At 45.7% G+C, this 22198-nt stretch overlaps 1 protein-coding gene across 1 annotated transcript in view; it reads right to left on the reverse strand.

Moving 5' to 3' along the window:
• KPNA5 (karyopherin subunit alpha 5) overlaps positions 1 to 22198 on the reverse strand; it is a 710535-nt gene that overhangs the window by 459554 nt on the left and 228783 nt on the right. Inside the window, exon 6 of the mRNA XM_044063660.1 lies at positions 14160 to 14291. Within this exon, the coding sequence (XP_043919595.1) occupies positions 14160 to 14291 (132 nt within the window). The remainder of the gene's footprint in view (positions 1 to 14159; positions 14292 to 22198) is intronic.

A 22198-nucleotide genomic window follows, 5' to 3' on the forward strand; every position in this document is an offset into this window, starting at 1 on the left:
TGCAAAATCTTCCTTGAGGCAAGGAATCAGTTTGATCTTGGCTGAGAGAGTTTGTGCATGCCAGCACCACACATTTGAGATACCATTGGAGTTTCCTCATGTATAGCTTAGCCAGTGGGATCATGAAAATGCAAGAGGCCATGTAACCCAGGGCCCTGAGGCACACACTGGTTGTGAGGAAATCCCTGACCATGATTTTCTTAAAGTACAGAGTCAGGAAGACTACCTCATCTGGAGGCAAGGAAGCCATTTGGAGTGTAGAATCCAGAAGATCCCCTAAGAACACAATTCTGGTAAAGGGATCTGTTTGAGATTTTTGATGATTTATGGTGAACCCCAGGGAGGTCAACAGGTTCTGGGTGGCATCATGTCAGAGCTGAGCTTTCGCAGGCTTATACCCTGGGGATAAGGCAATCATCCTGCCAGAGGTAAATTTACAACCTCTGTTCTGCAGAAGGCAATTAAAGGAGCCAAGCACTTTGTGAAACCCTGGGAGCAGTAGACAAGCCAAAGGGCAGAGTACAAAACTGATCGTGCCTGGTACCTACTTTGAAGTGCAAAAAGCTTGTGTGATTCCCGCTATGGGAATACAAGTGTGTGTGTTTTAGATCTACAGAACCATGAAGGCCTTTGGAGAAATAATGGGCAAAAGTTTTTGAAGAGTCAATATCTTGAATTTTGGAACCTGTAGGAACTGGTTGACGGCAGACCGGTCCAGTATAGGCTGCCATGTGCCTTCTTCCTTCCTGGGAACTAGGAAGAGTCTGGAGCAGACACCCCTTTCCTTTTTGGTGTTCCAGGCCAGTTTCCACCAAGCCAGAGTATGTAACACCTCTATTTGGGACAAAACCTCTGCTCTTTGGTTTGGGGGAATGTCTGGGAAACATAATGGTTTCAAAGGCTGTTTGAGTTTGCAGCCCCTTGATATAATGGTTAGTACTCTGTGGTCTGAAGTAATGAGACCCTAATTCTTCTGGAATACGGTTAGCCTTCCACCAAGTCTGGAAGAGGGATGGTAAGGGAGGGGAGAGGGGGACCATCATGGAGGAGTCATGACTGTTCCCTGCCAGGGGCCTGTGGTCTAGAAGTTTCTGAATGCCATTTCCTGGGTCTTTGGCTCTCTCTCTTTGGCTCCTTTCCTATGTGGCTTTCTCTACCAAACCTTTGATTAGGAGGGAAAGGACCAATGCTTAGACGGGTAGTTTCTACTGAAACAAGTGGGCTGCACCTGCAGAAAATTTAACAGTCTGTTCAGACCTGGCCTTAGTCTTCCATATTTTTTAACACAGCCACTGCTTTAGTGCCAAAGAGGAAATCCTTGTCCAAAGGCATTCCAAGAGGTTGGATCTGACATGCTCTGGGAGGGACTGCTCCCTCAACCATGCAAGCCTGTAGCTTTAGACCTGCTGGCGGCTTCCACAGCATCACACATAGTGAAGGGAAAGTTTTGCTACCTGGGAGCTGGATCTGCAAAGGTCCAGCAACTCCTTAGAGAGATCCTTTTTCTTTAAAGTCATAAGCTTCTGTCTAATCTGATCCAGTAAAGTCTCCTTATATTTAATAATGTGGAACAGACAGTTTAATGCATCATAGATAAGGTGTCAGAAGTGTAAACATTTTTTGCCAAATCTATCCAGGACCCCGATTTAAAATCTGTGGGTAAGGGATTTTTGGAGGAGCTAATTCTGACTCCTTTGGGGTTGGGGTCACGACCTCTGCGTCAGCTGTAGGATTCTTGAAGAGACGTTTATGAGAACCCAAAACCCTATAAAACCCATCAGGCTTTCTAGGGGTTGGGGAAGGGTGTCTGGCTTCAAGGAAGAGTCCTGAAAGACATCATCCACAACCTCCAAAACAGGTGGGATGGCAAGGGGTTTATGTTCTGGGAGGTTGAGAAATTCCCTTATCCTTTTCTTGGACTGGGGGTAATCCTGGACTTCACTGGAAATGTTCCCTCACAGTGCAGGCTTTGCCCCCAAAGATAAATCCTCAGGAGGAGAGGCAGAAGCCAGATTCAGAGTCTTTAAAGGATGCCATGGAAGGGCCACTTCAAAAACAGAATCCTCTTTCAAAATGGTCAGAAAGGACTTCTGGGAGGGGATCTCTTTTTCCTGGGAAGAATTCAGTATGGGGTTGCCTGCCATAAGGCCCTTTGCCAATCTCACAAGGTCTTGCTGAAAAGCTTGCAAGTGGGAGCCAGTAGGCCTTAGTTGGAGTTGAGAGGAAGGCAACTTTCCTAAAAGTAGCTCTCAGCTTAGGCCTGGTGATATCCGAAGTACAACCGCCAGTCTCCCTTGGAGGAATGGTCATTGCAAAGGTCTAGCACCGCACATTGTTGGCTATACTGCAGTTGTCAGAAGCTGAGACTTGCATAGCAGTCCCTGACCCAACTAAAGAACTGAGTGCTAAGGCTTGGGCAGATGTCAAGGGATCTGACGGCATATCAAACTCTGAAGAGGTCGCGATAGAGGCCTGTGCCACCACCTTGGTCATGAGTTTCAAAAGCACCTCACCTTATTCAGAAACAGGCCTGGGAGGACTGGGGGACAGCATCTAAGGCCATAAGCCTGGGGAGGTTTCCTTTCTCCCATTTACACTTACAGAATTTGGCTTTGGATCGAATAATTTGCGGAGGTGCCTAGCTGAAATCTTGACCCCCACATCTAAGAGTTCTAGTATTATTACCAGGCACAGAAACGACAGCTGGGAACATTGTAATCTGGGCCCAAGCAAGTTACACAGAATGAACAGAAGTCTGTGTGGAACGTGTTTAACACAATGGAGACAATCACTGGCTCACTGACTGTCAAAAAATGTAGAAAAAGTTCCCAATGGGGTACTTCACTTTCTGAAGTTCTCTCTGGTGAGGACCAACCAACGCACTGAATGAATCTCTGCTTTGGGCTCAGACAGCATGAAAAAACTGAGATCATGACGTCATCTAGCTTCTCTTATACCAGAGCATACAGATGTCAGTCAGCGAGTCTGCCAACTGTTGGAGGGGAGATTTTCTCTGAAAGTTGGGCCAGCCAAGGGCTTCTATGGTTGAAAGTCCCACAAGTTAGGACTGCAGCAGTGAAACATGAATATCTGCTAGTTACTCCCTGTACATACTAACTAAATTATAAACATGGATCAGAAACTGGAAATTTTACAAAAGTTCATCTGGAGGTTATGCTGGTTCTATGGCTTCCAGTCATCAGAATCTGTAAGGGAAGTGGACTGTAGCAGAAGGGGGTTGGAGCTAAAAGTACAGTTTTGTACCTACCATAAATGTAGATGTTCGAAGATCCACATTGCTGCAGTCCTTACACTTGGGTAGTCCGCTGTCCTCGGTCGGCCCGAATATCAAAGTATAAGGCTGACGTCGGTCAAGGCGCATTAGACTGACATCAGGACGTCAGGGTACAAATGCGCATGACCGACGTCATATCCTCAGTCTTTTCTTGCCCCAGATGTCAGAAGACCCTAAAAAGAAAGGTCAAAACCAAAAGACAGCAAACAACCAACCAACCACCCTTGCACTAATAATATGTACAATATATACAATATACACAATATTTACAACCCAACCCACACAACCGCCTCTAACTACAGAAGGGAAGGAGGGAGGATAAATTGGACTGCAGCAATGTGGATCTTCGAACATCTACATTTATGGTAGGTACAAAATTGTACTATGTTCTTCATCTCACATTGCTGCAGTCCTTACACTTGGGTAGAATCCCAAAGCAGAGGTAAGGGAGGATGGCAAAACTATAAAGCAGCAGGAGCTGCCAAAATACCCTGTAAAACAGCAGTGGCAAATCCAGCCCTAGATTTAGAGTAAAGTGGAAGGTGATAATGCTTAGAGAAAGTATGCACTGAACTCCAAGTAGCTGCCTCCAAAATATCTTTAGTTGCCACCCCTTAAAAAGCTGTCAAGTGGCAGTAGCCCTAGTGGAATGAGGCCTAATCCCAGCTGGAATCTCCTTACCATGATGGGAATAACAGAAAGCAATGCAAAACCCAATCCACTTAGAAATAGTTTGTTTTGACACAGGCTTGCCCTGAGAACTCAAAGCAAAAGAAACAAATAACTGCTGAGACTGCCTGAACCCTTTAGTTCTGCTCAAATAATATCGCAACTGCCTGTGTACATCTAAAGTGTGCAAAATCTTTTCCCCTTTATTTTGGGGATTCGCATAAAAAGTAGGCAAATGAATAGTTTGGTTTAAAGCCACACTAGAAACCACTTTAGGCATAAAGGAAGGATTAGTGCGCAAAGATACCCTATCCTTGAGGAAAAACAAGAAAGGCTCAACCGCCATAAGGGCCTGTAATTCAGAAACCCTTCTTGCAGAGGTAATGGCCAACAAAAAAGCAGTCTTCCATGATAAATATTTCAACTCTGTAGTAGCTGCAGGCTCAAAAGGTTGTAGAGTGAGTTTCTCAACACAAAATTGAGATCCCAAGCAGGAGTAGGAGCTCTACGTGGGGTCTTATATTCTTTGCCCCTCTAAGAAATTGCTTGAACAAAGGATGAGAAAACAATGGTGGGTCACAGTCATAGTGAGCAGAAATTGCTGCAGCATGAACCTTAATAGAAGAGAAGGACAAACCTTTGTCCAGTAACTCAGTAAGATATTGAAGAGCCACACTTAAATTAGGCTCAGAAACATCAAATTCCTTTGCTGCACTCCAAAATAAAAATCTCTTCCATTTATCTGCGTACCGTTCCTTGTACTAGGCCTTCTGGCTTCCAAAATAACATTCAAAACTTGCTGTGGAAGTTGAGACCCTCTATGGTTCAAAACAGAATATGCCAGGCTGTTAGGTGAAGAGAGTGAAGTTTGACATTGAGTAAATGACTGTTCTCCTGAGACAGCAGGTGTGGAATCGAAGGCAAAGGCCATGGAGGCTCCCGTACCAGACTTCTCAGTAATGGGTACCAGTGCTGTCGAGGCCAATCTGGAGCTATTAAAATCATCTTTGGCTTGTCCTGTCTGACCTTTAGGAGTACCTTTGGGAGGAGAGGCAGAGGTGGAAAAGCATACAGATGAAGATTGCTCCAATTGAAAGAAAGAGCATCCACTTTCCAGGCTGTGGGATGAAACCTTTTTGTGCAAAACTTTGGCAGCTGGTAGTTTAGTGGAGAAGCGAACAGATCTATGTCTGGAGTTCCCCATGACACTGTCAGTTTTTGAAATACATGAGGATCCAATTTCCACTTGTGGGGATCCATAATTCGTCTGCTCAACACATCTGCTAAGGAGTTCTGTGCTCCCGGCAGAAACCTTGCCTGAAGATTTAGCTGTAAACTGAGAGCAGTCTCCCACAAAATCATTGCTTGCCTGCATAGAGGATAAGAATGTGTTCCCCCTTGCTTGTTGATGTACCACATGACAGTTGTGTTGTCTGTTAGAATCAACACCTGTCCTGGAAGAAGTAAATCCTTGAAAGCTATTAATGCAAACTGGACTGCTAACATCTCCTTCAAGTTGATATGTAGATGTTGTAGTCTGGCAGGCCACGTGTCTTGTATCCACTTTCCATTTAGATGAGCTCCCCAAGCTTTGAGGCATCTGTTGTTAGAATCCGACTCGCCTCTGGCCGGGTCACAGAGAGTCCCTTGTTTAGGTGACATTCCTGAGCCCACCACAAAAATTCCTTTTGAATGCAAGGTATTATCTGAATGACAGTGTCCATATCCTGGCAGTGCTGTCCATACATTTTTGAGATACCATTGTAACTTCCTCATATGCAGTTTGGCATTGGGAAGCACCAGAATACAAGATGCCATGAACCCCAAGGCTTGAAGGACTGTCCTTGCAGTCAGCCTGGACTGATGAGACAACTGATGGAAGTAAAGGGAAAGATTATTTTGTTTGTCCGGGGTCAAAAAGGCCATCTGGGATGCTGTATTCAGTCTTACACCCAGAAAGCACATGTCCTGAGAGGGTACTAGACTGGACTTTATTTCGTTCACAGAATACCCCAGGCATCTTAGCACTGCTATCCCATATTGCAAATGAAGTTCGTCCTTTCCTTGAGCCAGAATCAGGCAATCGTCCAAATAAGGATAAATCTGTATTCCTTTTAGCCTTAAGAAAGCTATCACTGGAGCCAGAACTTTCGTGAACACTCTGGGCGCAGTAGATAAGCCAAAGGGCAATGCAGAGAACTGATAATGAGAAGTCCCAGCCAGAAAACGCAGATACTTCCTGCAACTCAGTCTGATAGGAACATGAAGGTAAGCCTCCTTGAGATCCAGAGTTACCATCCAGTGATCTTTGCCCAGCAGAGGTAAAAGCTGTTGTAATGTCAACATTTTGAACTTGGGAATGTCCGGATAAGTGTTGAGGATAGATAAATCCAAAATTGGTCTCCACGTGTTCCCCTTCTTTGGTACTAGGAACAGGCGAGAATAAAATCCTAGGCCCACTTCTGGCAGAGGGACCGGCTGTATGGCCCCTATTTGAAGTAGCAGAGAAATTTGTTTGTAAGCCTCTATTCTTTGCTGAGGAGGAACGTCTGGCATGCCTTTGAAAGGAGGCAAGGTATGGAAGTAAAACCTGTAACCTTGGTGTATGATATCCAATACCCATCTGTCTTGGGTAATTAAACTCCAATTTTCTTTGAAAAGAGCCAACCTTCCTCCCAAAGGTGCTGCCAGGCGAAGGCTCTGGCAGCTGAAAAGGTAGGTCATTGGGTCTGTTTACGAAAGGACTGACCCCTGCCCTCACCCGAAGACTGTGCAGGAGAACTCCCTGTCCTAGGCCTGAAAGAGCCCTGAGCTCTGCCCCTACCACGTCTAGATCTACCCCTAGACTGGGAATCATAAGAAGGATGCGTCCACCCCTTGGTAGGCCAATTCCTACTAAACTTCGGAGGCTGAACCTGCAAAAAATCTTTAACAGTCTGCATAGACTTAGCCTTGTCTTCCATTTTCTTTAAGACTGCCTCCACAGGTGAACCAAACAACACATCAGACTGTAAAGGAGCATCTAAAATCCTTGTCTTAACATGGACAGATAAATTCTGATCCCTCAGCCAGGCGTGCCTGCGAAGAACTGACCCAGTGGCAGCCACCCTAGACTAGGCCTGTACAGCATCAAAACCACATTGCAAAGAATGCTTACCCACCTGTTCAGAAACATGTACCAAATCTTGTAATTCCTTACACTCAATACCTTCCGCCAGAGCATCTACCTTAGACTTCAATTGAGAAAGCAGATAGTTTTGGTATTTCAACATGTGAAACTGGCAATTCAAAGCTCTCATAGCTAGGGTGGAAGAAGTATAGACTTTCTTTCCCCATCTATCCAAAGCCCTGGCCTCTTTATCTGGGGGAACCGGATTTTTTACAACAGAAGCCTCAACACCCTTAGGCCCTTGACTGACAGTTTCTGGGTCCGCCCTAGGACTCTTAAAAAGATACTTATGAGCTTCAGGCACCCTGTAATACCTATCCGGTTTAACAGGAGCAGGAGGCAAAGAATCAGGATTAAGAGAAGCCTCTGCAAATACATCTTCCACAACATCCAGAACAGGAGATATAGCCAAAGGCCTATGCTGGGGTAAAAACAAAAATTCCCTAAGCCGTTTCCTGGAATCAGAGAAGTCCTGACCTTCCCACTTAAAATGTTCCCTCATGGAATGAAGAGTCTCTGAAAAAGAAAAATCCTCAGGAGGAGAAGCAGGAGTAGTAGAATCATCCACATCAGAATCAGAATAAGGAGAATACTCCTGCAAGTCTTCAGCCGAAGACTCTGAAACATCCGAAGCTTGCTCAAAACTCCCCAACTCAGGTTCTACCCTAGGCCTCTTATCAGGAGGGGGCAAAGAACCTCTAATCAAAGTAATCAAATCTTCTGCCATTTTAAGCATGTGCTTCTTGGGCACAGATCCTGAAGAACTAGGAGCGACACCAACAGAAGCTAAACCTGGCCTGCCTCTGGGAGAAGCCTTGGAAACAGAAGGAGAGGGCCTAACCACCCTAGGAAGGGAGGGGAGTACAGTAACCTGAGAAGCCCCTTCAGCCTGACCTGCCTCCTGAGAGGCCACATCCTGCAATAACAAAGTCTCCCCCTGGGACTCCAGAGAAACCTCCGGGCGGAACCACCGGTTCCACCGACACCTCTAAAGAACCGGGCGTCCGTGCGGACGACTCTTCTTGCCTGGGCTTAGCTGCTTTGTCTTTGCGCTTCTGAAGAAGCGGCGTCGGAGCATCCGGCGGCATATTATAATTACACCGCTTCCGAAGACTAACCTGGCACAATCTAACCTTCGCTTAATAGTGCTTATTGAACCTAGCACAAAAGCGACACCCAACAACGTCGTGCTCAGGCCTAAACAAGGAATAAACAAAGTATGATAATCTCTATGCGGTATCTGTTTCCCACAAGAAATACAGTTATTCACTTTTTCTGACATCCGGTAAACCACTGAGGCAAGAAAAACTAAAATATTCCCAACGGGTACTTAGCCAACTTTGACTCTGTCTGAAACTCCGAATTCGAAAAATTTCAGAACGCCGAACGGCACTTGCAACGCTGCTTCTGCATCGGACCATGCGGCAAAAAAGACTGAGGATATGACGTCGGTCATGCGCATTTGTACCCTGACGTCCTGATGTCAGTCTAATGCGCCTTGACCGACGTCAGCCTTATACTTTGATATTCGGGCCGACCGAGGACAGCGGACTACCCAAGTGTAAGGACTGCAGCAATGTGAGATGAAGAACATCTGCACTGCAACAGTGATACCTACATTCAATCATCTCCTGTAATGGCAAGTTTTCATACAGAATACTGCTGCAGTACTATTCCTGTTACTTATCATGGGAAGAACCTCATAACAGTACCGTGGTCCCCACAACTGGACAATAATTGCACCAGTCCTAAATGATGCTAGCAAACGCACCTAGATTTTGGATTGGATGTCCAGGTTTGTAATGTATGGAGAAAGTATAGGCGAAGCACAAGCTCCTACCTCAAAATACCCTGAACATTCTTGAAGGCTATGATGACCATTGCACTACCGACATGTGCACTGACTGCAGCTCCCATGATTTTCATACTGGAATCACAGAAGGGAAACACAGTTGGTTAGCCAATTTATAATGAGTCTGTATGGCACTTAGTTCACCTGCATTTTCGGGCACATAAGAAATACAAAGCCAATTAGTACCTGAAGTCTTATCTGGGAACATACTGTCCTGAGTTGCCTACAGACACTTAAATGCAATACTCTTCCTTTTATTTCTATACAATTGGGAAAATGTGGTAAATTGGGATTCTTGAGTCAGGGCTAGTTACAAAAATTACAACTGGGATACACTCTCTATAGCAATATATACTCTAATAAAGGAATCACAGCAACAATAATGAAATACGTCTTACATAGCTTGCTATCTGTTGTCCTTCATTCGTCCTCATGAGAGAGCCTCTAATCCAACCCTCAAATCTGGCTCGGCCAGATTCTTCAGACTAGGATCCAACACTCGAGCTCCTCCCTCTTGCCCATAATGCACTACATCCACCCAAGCACCTCAGATACAGTTTGCTGAACCCATACATTCAACACTCAGACAGCAAAAGAATGTCCAACGAGGCTTAGATATGAGACCTATGCACTTCCATGATCCGCTAGAAGACGCAGGTGGATGGCTGGGTGGGAAAGCGAACAGGAATGAAAATAAACAGATACCAAGTTATGGTAAGACATTTTAATCTGATGTTGTCTTCCTCATTCCTCCTCACAATAGGGTCAAAGTCCACAGATACGGAATTCCTGGGTGGCCCTCATGGGAGAATATGGCAGAGCACCATCAAGAGAAAGGAAACCCTGCTCCTAGAAACTACATCTAACCTATAATGGGTTACAAAGGTATGCCTGCTAGACCATGTTGCCGCTGCACAAATATCAATGGAAGATCTAGATGAGAAGGTGGTAGTAGTAGCCATAGCAGCAAGGTTGACCCAAATGACCGAAGACCATGTTCCCCACTGACTGAGGGACAAATCATGCGGAACCAAGATTGATCTGCTTAGTCTGTCCACCAAGTCATTGGTTTTACCAGTCACATGCATTGCAACTAGAAGGTGGTCTGAAGATCTCACCCATTCCCAAACCCTTATGCCCTCCCTGCACAAAGGGTATAAATGGGTGCCTCCTTGCTTGTTGATGTACCAGACAATAGACATTGTTGAGGTGAACTGCAATAGTCCCCAAGGAGTGTGTCCTGAAAGGCCTGCAACGTTAGCAGAACTGCTGTCATTTCTAGGACACCGATATGTTACTTGGTCTCAATAAGGGACAATGTGCCTTGGACCATCTTCCCATTGCAATGACCCCCCCCCCCACCCAAAGTGGGAGGTGTCGGACTCCCCTATGGCCACAGTGACCACGGTTAAAGGCCTGTTTAGGAGTCTGGCAATCCACCTGAGGTGGTGCTTGCAAATCGGTGTTAATCTGATGGGAAGGGGAAAGCCAGTGATAGGGAATGGACCATTGCTCCGTCAATGGCCACTGGAGAACCCTCATGAAGATCCTTGCTAGAGGAACTAACAAGACTGCTGCTGACATGGATCCTAGGGCTTGAAAGACCAACTGTGCAGGGGGGAGGCCTGGTGGGATACAACTCCCAGACTTGATTCCTCAATGGCTGTTATACGGTGTAAGGGGAGAGATGTTACCTGATCCCTCATGTTTAGCTCTGCCCCTATGAATTCCAGGTTCTGCGCAGATTGAGATTGGATTTTTCATTGCAATGCCCAGGGAGTGTGAGAGTTGGATTAAGTAATCTCTGGCCTGAATAAGCTGATGCCTCGTGGAAGCAGTAAGAAGCCAATTATCTAGGTATGGAAACACCCGGAATCCTTTGGGCCTCATGTGAGCTACCGCTGTCATGCATTTGGTGAACATGCAGAGGGCTGCAGTGAGCCCAAATGGCAGTACCCTGAATGGGAAATGACTGGCTCCTGGACGAATGCACAGGTACCTCCTGGAGCACCTGTATTTTTATGTGATCGTACACATCCTTGAGATCTACTGAGCACATCCAATCATCCTTGTACAACAATGGCAGAATGGACTGAACCGTAACTATTCAGAACCTCTATTTCTTTAATCATTTAACTTCCTTAGATCCAGAATGGGTCTTACATCCTCCATCTTTTTCAGCACCAAGCAGCAGGAGTAGATTCTGAATCCTCTGTTCAGCTGGGACTTCTTGACTAACCCTTTTTTTTGCAGCAGTTGTTGAATCTCCTGTGCTACTCTCTGATTGGATGGCACTTCGAGATGGTTCTTGGTACTTGGTGGAAGAAGGGAAAAAGGGAATGTAGTAGCCTCTGGATATTATTCTTAGCACCCAGGAGTTTTGAGTCAAGTGAGTCCAGGCTTTTGAGTGCTAGCTTACCCCCGACTACCTCCAAGGATAGACAGTCAGGCAGCACTTCAGGAGCTCTGATAGGGCTCGTCAGAAAAGGTCTCTCTAAATCCTTAGGTTGTGCAGGTCTCCTCTGCCTCTAGGGCAGTGCTTCCTACGAAAGCCTTCACCTCTGCCTCTAAAGGAGGGTTCCCTGCACAAATCCTGGAAAGGTCCTTGGGATTTACAAAACCACATCTTGCATCCACATTGGTTCCTAGAGAAGGAACTCTGGGGCATAGAAAATTTGATTCCTACAGCAGAAAGGGTCTTCCTGCTGCAAGTGAGAGTATCTCGAACCAAAGGTCCAAACAGAGAAGAGACATCATAGGGGGCATTCACAACAGATTCCTTAAAAGGCTCTGTAAAATTACACAGCCTCATTCAGGCATGTCTACTTGGGGAAAGGCCAGAACTGGGCAAGAGTAAAATGGGCCAGGTAGTTTAATGACCTCATCGTAAAAGTGGCAGAAGCGTAAACGCACTTTGAAATCCTGTCCAAAGCTCTAGACTCATTGTTAGGCAGATGGACATTGGCAGTCTTCTGCCGCCACCATAGTGGCATCAATCATGGGACCCTTGCTCCAATGCTTTCTGCTATCAGAGATATCAGGAGCCTATCAGGATGCTTGGGGATGGGCTCAATGAGGTCTGGTTCCTTCCATACCTGGCAGGAAACCAAATCAAGGAGATCTGCCGGGGAGTGGGGTCACCCAGGTCGTAGATGAGCCCACCTCAAACGCCACCAAGAGAGCCAACTCTTCAGGTTGGACAGAGGATCCACCTTTTTGTTTCAGGAATTCTAGAATGTCTCCAATGGAGACATCCTCAGGTGGGGATCAGGGGGATCTTTCTCCCTCATCGAAGTTAATATCTTCAGTTAAGGAAAACAAAAGGGGAGTCAATGTGCCTCTTTTGGCAACATCTTCTGGGGGACTTCCTCAGTGGGGTACACACTGGGAAAGTGCCGGAAGGAGATCCCTCCTGGACAAGGAGACCTTGGAGGCCTTTGGCATGGGTTGTCTTCAAGGCTGGACAAATGGGCTCAAGGACCCGACCCAATGGGGTACAGGGATGGATTGCAGGACTTGTGGTGACTGATCTCCACCCTGGGAAAAAACCCTCTCTACTACCTGAAAAACCAATGGACCTTGAGAGGGCCTCTCTTTCTCCCCCAAAGCTGAAGCCACAGGCGGAAAACATCCAGGACTAGCACCAGATCCACAGCCTCCAGAAGAGATCGGACCCAAGCTGTCAAGAGCCAAGGTGCCTAGAGAAAGAGATGGCGCCAACCCCAGTCCTCCAGACCCAGCACCGACGCCACAGCTCAGAGAAATTATCTGAGAGAAATGAGAACAGGGCTGATCAAGGGTAACATCAGCATTGAGGAAGGGAGCTTCACCTGCACCAAACCAGATGACACAAACATTGCAACTCCAAAACCGAAGGCCAGATAAGAGAAGGAGTACTGATGGTATGGCCTGGGTAGCTCATGGATCCCAACAGGGGAAGGAGCAGAGACTACCCCCATCTGGATCGGGGTCTTGAGGAATCTCATCATCCTGTCCATATTCACCTCAGACCAGCTTCTAGAGGATCTGGATGAAGCTGCCGAGGGGGGTCAGAAGGGCTTAGATTTGACTGAATGCATTGGGGATTTGGACAAAGCTCTCAGATCCCAAGACACTGGATCCGACCCGGAGCCAACAATGGAGGCGGCAATAGTGAATAACTTCCCCTGGATCAGAGGATGCTGAAGATCTGAAGGAGCAGGCACTTCGGATCTGAGGGGGTCAGGTCCCAAGTTTTCCTGGACTTGGCTTTAGGCTTTACAGGGTCTCTCAGGGACACAGGAAGATAACTCTTTTTTGCCTCTTACATGCAAGAGGACGAAGTGGAAGCCAATTCAGGCATCTGTGCCTCCGGAGCTAATGAAGGAAGAAGACCCCTCAGAATCCATTTGTTTCTTATATCCACTAGGACTCGGCAACTGAACGAGGGACAAACAGCACACTTTGCCATTAAGTGGTGTGCCCCTAAACAATATACACACTTCTTGTGGGCATCCTGGTGGGGGATTGTGTGCCCACAAGAAGTGAAATGCTTAAAGCCAGGTGAAGGTTTGTCCAAAATTATATTGACAAATGCCCACCAAAAAATAAATTGACAGTTAAGGTAAATAACCTAAAAAACAACTAAGACTATTGAAAATTCAGATCAAACACTAGCATAAAAACTAACTGCAACTCTAACCTACACTTAACTTCAAATTTAACTAACAAAGTAACTTTTCTTTTTTTATACATTAGTTAGAACAAGAAAAACTTTCACAAGCACACACACACTAGAAGTAAAGAGTTAGAAGAGGGAGAACTCGCAAGCACAGGGGTTATTCTGAATAGGTTTGAAATGATTGTCAGCCATTTTCACTTGCTCCGAAATGTTCCTATAGTCAAACATCCCACTTGTCACACAAAAAAAAAAAAAAAAAAAAAGTATGACTTAACTCATTAGCAGATTAAATCACAAAAGATGGCACTAAAATACATTACGTGACAAGGGTCAAACACAGAGATTAAAATATCCAGTGGATAACCTCCTATAAATAATACTCACATTTTCTAAAGGTTTGGAGTAGCAGTCCCATTTCATACAGTTACAAATAGGACTCTTGGAACCCAATGCTGACAAAAAGCATGTTAGTAATTCATAAAACAGTTACTAAAAAGGAAAGCTCAAAAATTACCTGTTCTTGCACATCTTCATGTTCGGAGTTTAGCAACTCAATAAATATAGGAACTGCTCCGGCTTCAATAACTACTTTTGTATGCAAGAAAGTCCCAGAAGCAATGTTTGTCAAGGCCCATGCTGCTTCAAACTGGGGAAAAAAGCAAGCACAAATGAGAAACTATGGGTACTTTAACAGGTTTGAACATAAAGTATAGACAAGAGCATTAACTGCTTAGTCTGGACTGCACTCATGAATTTACAGCAAAAAATGTATAAAATTATGGTACAAAATATCTTTTGTAATATTCTCTAACCACACAACTGTCAAAGCACCAAGTTTCAAACTTGTGGTCCACAGGATTCAAACGCCCATATACTATCACATGGAATAACAGGTTAAGTACAGAATTAACAAAGAGTGGCTAAAATGAGCAAGTAAAGTAGGCTACATGACAATAGGATAAAGCTCAGCATATGAGGTAACATGGGTTCAGTCACTGGTAGGGTGCTGGAGAAGCCAGTACAGGCAAGATGAGTATGAAGTGGCTCACAATCTCAGGAGGGACAAGGGTTAGCCCAGCATGGAAGACTGAGGTCTGTATTTTCTTTTGTAGCAGAAATGAATGCAATGGGCTATCCATTTGGAAATTGTTTGCTTTGAAATGGCCTTCCCCTCTGACCCTTTAGCAAAGCTAACTAGCAGCTGGTCAAATTGAGAGGCTTAGTCCTGTCCAAATAGAATCTAAGCGGTATGTGCACGTCCAGAGAATGCAGTATCCTTTCTCCTTTATTTTGAGTAGGGAAAAAAGTAGGCAAATGAATGGACTAGTTTAGAGCCACACTAGACACCACCTTGGGCATAAAGGATGGATTAGCCCTGAGGGAAACCCTGTCCGCATGGAAGATAATGAAGGGTTCCACTGTCATGAGGGCCTGCAGTTTAGACACTCTTCTTGCTGAAGTGATGGCTAGAAGACAGTTTTCCAAGAAAGGAATTTCAACTGTGCTGTAGCAGATGGTTCAAAGGGGGGGGGAAGAGTTTTTTCAGTACAAAGTTAAGGTCCCAGGCTGGAGTGGGAGGTCTCCTGGGGGGGGGGGTCTTAAATTTTTGGCCCCTCTAAGGAATTGTTTTAGCAGGGGATGAGAGAAGAGGGGTGGCTCAGTATTAATGTCCTGAAATGGCAGAGGCATGAATCTTAATTGATGAGAAAGATAAGCCTTTGTTGAGCATTTCTGTTAAATAATCTAAAATATGAGGTATGCTGGGCACCGTTGTGCCCATCCCCTGAGCCTGGCTGAAAGAACAGCATCTTTTCCACTTTTCTGAATAGTATTTTCTAGTACTAGGCCTCCTGGTCTCAAGGAAGACATCCTGCACCTGCTTACTGAGAGTTGCTAGGAGGTGAGCTCAGGGAATTAGCCAGGCTGCAAGGTTCAGGGCTTGAAGCTGAGGGTGCAGAATCTGGCCCACCTGTTGGGAGAGACGGGAAGGGGTCTGAGGCAGGACTACGATTGTAGCACTGTCGGACTGAGAAAAAGGGGGTACCAGTGCTGGCGAGGCCAGTCTGGTGCAATCAATATTAACCTTGGCTTGTCCTGCTTGATCTTTAGTAGAACCTTCAAGAGTACAGGCAGAGGGGCAAAGGCATAGCCTGAGAGGCTTTCCCAGGTAAAGGACAGGGCATCCACTTTCCAAGCTTGACTGTGGGGAGTTCTGGTGCAGAATTTGTTCAACTGGTAGTTCTGAGGGGAGGCAAACAGGTCTACCCCTTTGGTAGACCCCATTTCTTTCTCAAGAGCTTGAATATTTTGGGTTCCAGTTTCCATTCGTGTGGGTCCATGAGATTTCTGCTCAAGTAGTCTGCCAGTGAATTTAGTTTGCCTGACAGGAATTGAGCTTGTAGGTTCACTTGGTAGCTCAAGGCAGTGTTACACAGAGGCATGGCTAGTCTGCAGAGTGGGTAGGAATGGGTTGCCCCCTGCTTATGTACCACAACTGTGGTGTTGTCTGTCTTTACCAATAGTTGCCCTGGAAAAATAATGCCGTTGAAGGCTGTCTGAGCATTCTGTACAGCTAACATTTCTTTTCGATTGATATGCAGGTGCATCTGTTTTGGGTTCCATTTGCCCTGAATACAATGCCCTGCCATGTCAGCCCCCCATGTACAGTCTGATGTGTCTGTTAGGGTTTGGGTGGGCAGGGGGTGAAAAGGAGTCCCTTGTTGTGGTAGCAGGCCTCTGCCCACCAAAGAACTCTGCCCTTGGACAAGGAATGATAGGAATCATTGCTTCCATGTCCTGAGAATGTTGACACCATAGACTTTTTAGATACCACTGAAGTTCCCTCATATGCAATCTTGCATATGGAATTAGAATGCAAGATGCCATGAACCCCAGAGGGCTTGCTGGATTTTCCTTGCAGATAGTTGGGTTTTTGTGGCCAGTAGGTTGTCAAAACTTGTTTCTCTGGAGTGAGGAATGCCATCTGGGAAGTTGTGTTCAAGCTTGCTCCCAGGAATACAAACTGTTGACAGGATAACCGGTGTGATTTCTTCTCGTTGATGGTGTACTCCAGAGACGTTATAAGTCTCTTTACAAAATCCAGGTGTAATAGCAGGTCCTGACTCTCTGCCTGAATTAGGCAATTGTCCAAGTATGGGTAAATCTGGATATTTCTCTGCCTGCAAAATGCAATGGCTGGAGCTAGGCACTTTGGCTTATGTACTGCACCCAGGGTATTCACAAAAGGAAGTGCAGAGAACTGATAGTGCATGGAGCCTGCCCTGAAACGTAGGCATTTTCTGCAGGATTCCTTTATTGGGTTGTGCAGGTAAGCTTCTTTTAAGTCCAGGATTGCCAGCCAGGCATCCTTGGCTAGCATAGGAAGAAGCTGTTGAAGAGTTAGCATTTTGAATTTTGAAACCACCAAAAAGATGTTGAGAATAGACAGGTCCAGGATAGGAAGCCTGGAGTTTTCTTTTCTAGGAACAGTCCTGAATAAAAACCTTGTCCCCTTTGTTTTGCTGGCACAGGTTGAATAGCCCTGATACTGAGGAGAGGGAGCACTTGATTTTGGGCCTCCACCCACTGATTTGGAGGGAGGTCTGGCCATCCACTGGGGTTGGGAGCAAGTGGAAGTGGAATCTGTATCCTAGGGAAACAGTTTAAAACCCATTTGTCCTGGGTAATGAGTTCCAAGTTTTTTGCATGCAGGGCGAGCTTTCCACCTAAGGGAGCAAGTAGTTAAGCAAGGCTAGGAAGAGTTCAGGATAAAGTCATAGTGCCATTTTTCCATAGGGAGTGGCTTACTACTCCCTGCTTTGGAAGGGGGAGCCCCCCCACTGCTTGGATCTGTGCATAGCCTGAGACTGAAGTCTTGGTGGTCTGCTGCTCCTGGGTTTGGACTGAGAAGGCCTGGAAGGGACTGGAAAGGACCAGTTCACTGAAGGCCAATGCCTACTGAATCTAGGTGGCTGTACTTGTAAGAAATCTTTAACAGTTTGCATAGATTTAGCTTTTTCCTCCATCCTTTTGAGAACTTCTGCTTTGTTGCCAAAAATGCGCTCTTGGTTTAATGGTGAATCTAGTAATTCAGCTTTCACATGATCTGGCAAGTTTTGTTCCTAAAGCCAAGCATGCCTTCTCAGAACAGACCCAGTGACAGCAGCCCTGCAAGATGCTTCTAAAGCATCAAAACCACACTACAAAGTAAGTTTACCAGCTTGGTCAGCAGAATGCATCAACTCTTGTAAATCTGTGTTCAGCAGAGTCAGAAATCAACATTACTTTCTGTTTATGTAGTCCCATAATATGCTGCTGATACTTTAACATATGTAGCTGGTAATTTAAAGCCCTAATGGCCAAAGTAGCAGAAGTGCATACCTGTCTAAAGCTCTAGAGTCCCCATCAGATGGGGTAGGATTTTTGGCAGTAGTAGCCTTAATGCCTTTTGGGCCTTGGGAAATGGTCTTGGATCCGCAGTAGGATTCTTGGAGGAATTTGAGAGAGTCTGGTACTCTGTAGTACCGGTCAGGTTCCCTGGGAGCTGGAGGCAAAGTGTCTGGGGTAAGGCTGGATTCCAAGAAATCTACAATCTCCAGAACAGGAGGGATAGCTAGAGGCCTGTATTGAGGCAGGAGTAAAAATTCCCCAAGTCTCTTTTTGGACACAGAATAGTCCTGGCTTTCCCAGCGGAAATGATCACTAAGGGTATGCAAAAGAAAAATCTTCTGGAAACGAAGCTGAGGGAATGGAATCCTCTGCATCAGAATCCTCTTAAGTAGATAAGGTTAAATCCTGGCAGTCAGAAGGAACAGAGATCTCGGATTCCTGATCAGAAGAATTGGAAAGAAAATCACTTCTATGTCTCAGAGGGGGAAGGCTGGCTTCCCCTAATTAAGGTAATAAGGTCTTCAGCCATTCTAATCATTTGTTTTTGAGGCATATGGGCCTGAGAATGCACTTTGGTCGTCTGTTTTCTAGGCATAGAGCAAGCTTTAGGCCTGAGGAATTCGGTATTCTTAGCTTGAAACTAAGTCGGTTTAATATGAAAATTGGTAGGCCTGAATACACCCTCAGAAGCTAGTGCCTGCACAGCGGCTCTGGACCCATCCAAGATAGAGACATCCACAAGTTCCATAGTCGAAGCATCTTGCAGCATACTGGACTCCGAATGGGTCTCAGTAGTGGCCTGCAAATCTGTAGTTGCGGGTATCAGGGGCTGCAAAAGCGCTTCACAGAGTACCGGCAGACTGGAGGCTAGCTTAACGGAAGTGTCGTTGGCAGTTTTGGACCTATGCAGTCTGTCTCCATCTTTATCCTTACGTTTTTTCGGAAGATCGATAGTCGGATGGCTTAACGAAGCCATTTCGGAGTACGGAGATAGAGAACGAATGTATTTTGCTACAAAAGTAGCCCGATGACTAACAGTTAAGGTGTTGAAACAAGGCACAAAACTGACAGTGAGGGACGACGTGGTCTGGGCCTAAACAGGTGACGCAGTAAGAATGAAAATCTCTATGAGTTATTTACTTTCCACAGGCAAGACAACTTTTTTTCTGACATCGGTTAGAACAAGAAAAAAGGATCCCAATGGAGTACTTATCTTTTTGAAGACTTCAGGTCTGAAACTCGAAAAAACGATAATTTCAGGAGTTTGCCTACCAGCACTTGCAAACTACTACTGCTTTGGGTACAGCACGGCAAGAAAGACTGATGTAATGGCATCGGCTGCATGTTTTATACCGCTGACAACCTGATGTCATGGAAGAAGCGACAGCATCCGATGCAGAGATCCGAAGACTCTGGTATTCAAGCCGGCTGAGGGCTACCTGCAGGCAAACAACCCAAATGTGACGACTGCAACAGTGAAACACAAAGAACATCAGACATGTTCCAGAAAGCCTAACAGAAAGTGTTGAACTGGGGAATTTTTATATTCTGTACTGCTTAGCATCAACATTCTGACCACTGTCCCAGTCTTCTGGTATGTGTATGGGAGATTATTATACAATTTCACCTTGTTAATTCTAAATGGGATGGTAAACGATGCAGCTCATAAGAATTCACAGTGCAAAATTACTTAACTGTGCTAGCAGAGCTCCAGCTCTGCACAGACAAGCAGGGGTCAGAATGGAGTTCTGTATGAGAAAATACGAAGAAATAAAAATGAAACGGCCAAAACTTGTGTCTGGACTATAAAGACATTAGAAAACCTCAGATGAATAAAGTACAGTTGTGTACATACTGTAAATGTTGATGTTGAGTGTATTCACTGTTGCAGTCATCACACTTGGGTTACCTGCCTGCAGGTAGCCCTCAGTCGGACCGAATACCAGAGTCTTGGGATTTCTGCATCAGATGCTGTTGCCTCTTCCATGACGTCAGGTCAGGGGTGTAAAACATGCAGCCAACGCTATTACATCAACTTTTCTTCCCCCAGATGTCAGAAGCCCCCAAAATAGGAAGCAATTACAGATGTGGAACACCTCCAGTAAAAAAGTAAATACAATAGCCATAAGATATGGCCAAAAAGACTAAAGGTAGAAAGTAAGTCAGGGGGCTGGGAGGGAGGGTAACCAGGACTGCAACAGTGAATACACTTAACATCTACATTTATGGTAAGTGTACACAACTGTACTATGTTCTTAGTGTTTCACTATTGCAGTCATCACACTTGGGTAGATTCCCAAAGCTGAGGAAGAGTGGAGGCAGTCAAGAAGCGTTAAGGCTGGCTAGCAGGCCTTGTAAGACTGCTGTGGCAAATCCAGCTCTGGATTTAGAAAAGACAGGTAAGTGGTAATGCTTGCTGAAGGTGTGTACTGAACTCCAAGTTGCAGCTTCCAGGATGTCCCTGAGAAATGCTGTAGAAGTTGATGTAGCCCTAGTGGAATGAGTTTTGATTGCCTGTGGGACAGGTTTTCCATGGTGTTTGTAGCAGAAATGGATGCAGTGTGCTATCCATTTGGAAATGGTTTGCTTTGAAACGGCCTTGCCCTCTGCCTCTGTAGCAAAGCTGACTAGCAGCTGGTCAGTTTTTCTGAAAGGCTTGGTCCTATCAAGGTAGAACCCGAGCTGTCTGTGCACGTCCAAGGAGTGCAGGATCCTTTCCCCTTTATTCTGAGGATTAGAAAAAAAGTTGGATAAATGGATGGATTGGTTTAAAGCCACATTGGATACCACCTTAGGCAAAAATGACGGGTTAGTTCTGAGGGAAACCCTGTCCACATGGAAGATAATGAAGGGTTCCACAGCCATAAGAGCCTGTAACTTAGACACTCTTCTCGCTGAAGTGATGGCTAGAAGCAAGGCTGTTTTGCAAGAGAGAAATTTAAACTCTGCTGTAGCAGCAGGCTCAAAAGGAGGAAGTGTGAGCTTGTCTAGTACAAAGAGAAGGTCCTAGGCAGGAGTGGGAGCTCTCCTCGGGGGTCTTAAATTGTTAGCTCCTCTCAGAAACTGTTTGATCAGAGGGTGAGAGAAGAGGGGTGGCTCAGTATTGTAATGAGCTGAGATGGCAGAGGCATGAATCTTAATTGATGAGAAGGATAGGCCTTTGTGGAGCAGCTCTGCTAGATAATCAAGGATTTGAGGTAAGGTGGGCACGGCTGTGTCCTTTCCTTGAGACTGGCTCCAAGAACAGTATATTTTCCACTTTTCTGAATAGGATATCCTAGTACTAGGCCTCCTGGCCTCAAGGACTACATCCAGCACCTGTTTGCGGAGGGTTGCTGGTGATGTATTTAGGGAATAAGCCAGGCTGCAAGGTTCAGGGTTTGCAGCGGAGAATGCAAAATCTGTCCCTCCTGCTGGGACAGCAGAGAGGAGGTTTGATGCAGGTGCCAGGGTGGCACTGCTGGTGGCACTGCTGTCAAAACTGCATAGGACTGGGTACCAGTGCTGGCATGGCCAGTCTGGTGCAATAAGGACCGTCCATGGCCTCTCCTGTTTGAACCTGAGTAGTACTTTTGTGAGGAGGGGTAGAGGGGGAAGGCATAGATTGAGAGGTTTTCCCATGTAAAGGATAGGGCATCCACTTTCCATGCTTGGCTGTGGGGGGTTCTGGTGCAAAATGTACTCAATTGATGGTTTTGAGGGGAGGCAAAGAGGTCTACCTCTGGTGTCTCCCACCTGTGGATTAGAAGTTTGAATGAGTTGGATTCCAGTTTCCACTCATGTGGGTCCAGTAGATTTCTGCTCAAGTTGTCTGCCAATGAATTTGTTTGCCTGGCAGGAACTGAGCGTGCAGGTGCACTTGATTGTGTTCCACACAGCCATGGCTAACCTGCAGAGTGGGTTAGGAATGAGTCCCCCCCCCCCCTGCTTGTTTATGTACCACATAACTGTGGTGGTGTGTCTTTATCAAGTGTTGTCCTGGAAGGATAAGGTATTTGAAGGCTGTCTGCATTTTGTACAGCTAACATTTCTTTTTGATTGATATGCAGGTGAATTCGTCCTGGGCTCCATTTGTCTTGAATGCATTTGCCTGCCATGTGAGTTCCCCATGCATAGTCTGAAGCATCTGTTGTCAGGGTTTGGGTGGCGAGGGGCTGAATGAAA

The sequence above is a fragment of the Protopterus annectens genome, chromosome 1.part0 (genome assembly GCF_019279795.1).
Source record: "Protopterus annectens isolate FY-2018-M chromosome 1.part0, PAN1.0, whole genome shotgun sequence".
Classification (NCBI taxonomy): domain Eukaryota; kingdom Metazoa; phylum Chordata; order Ceratodontiformes; family Protopteridae; genus Protopterus; species Protopterus annectens.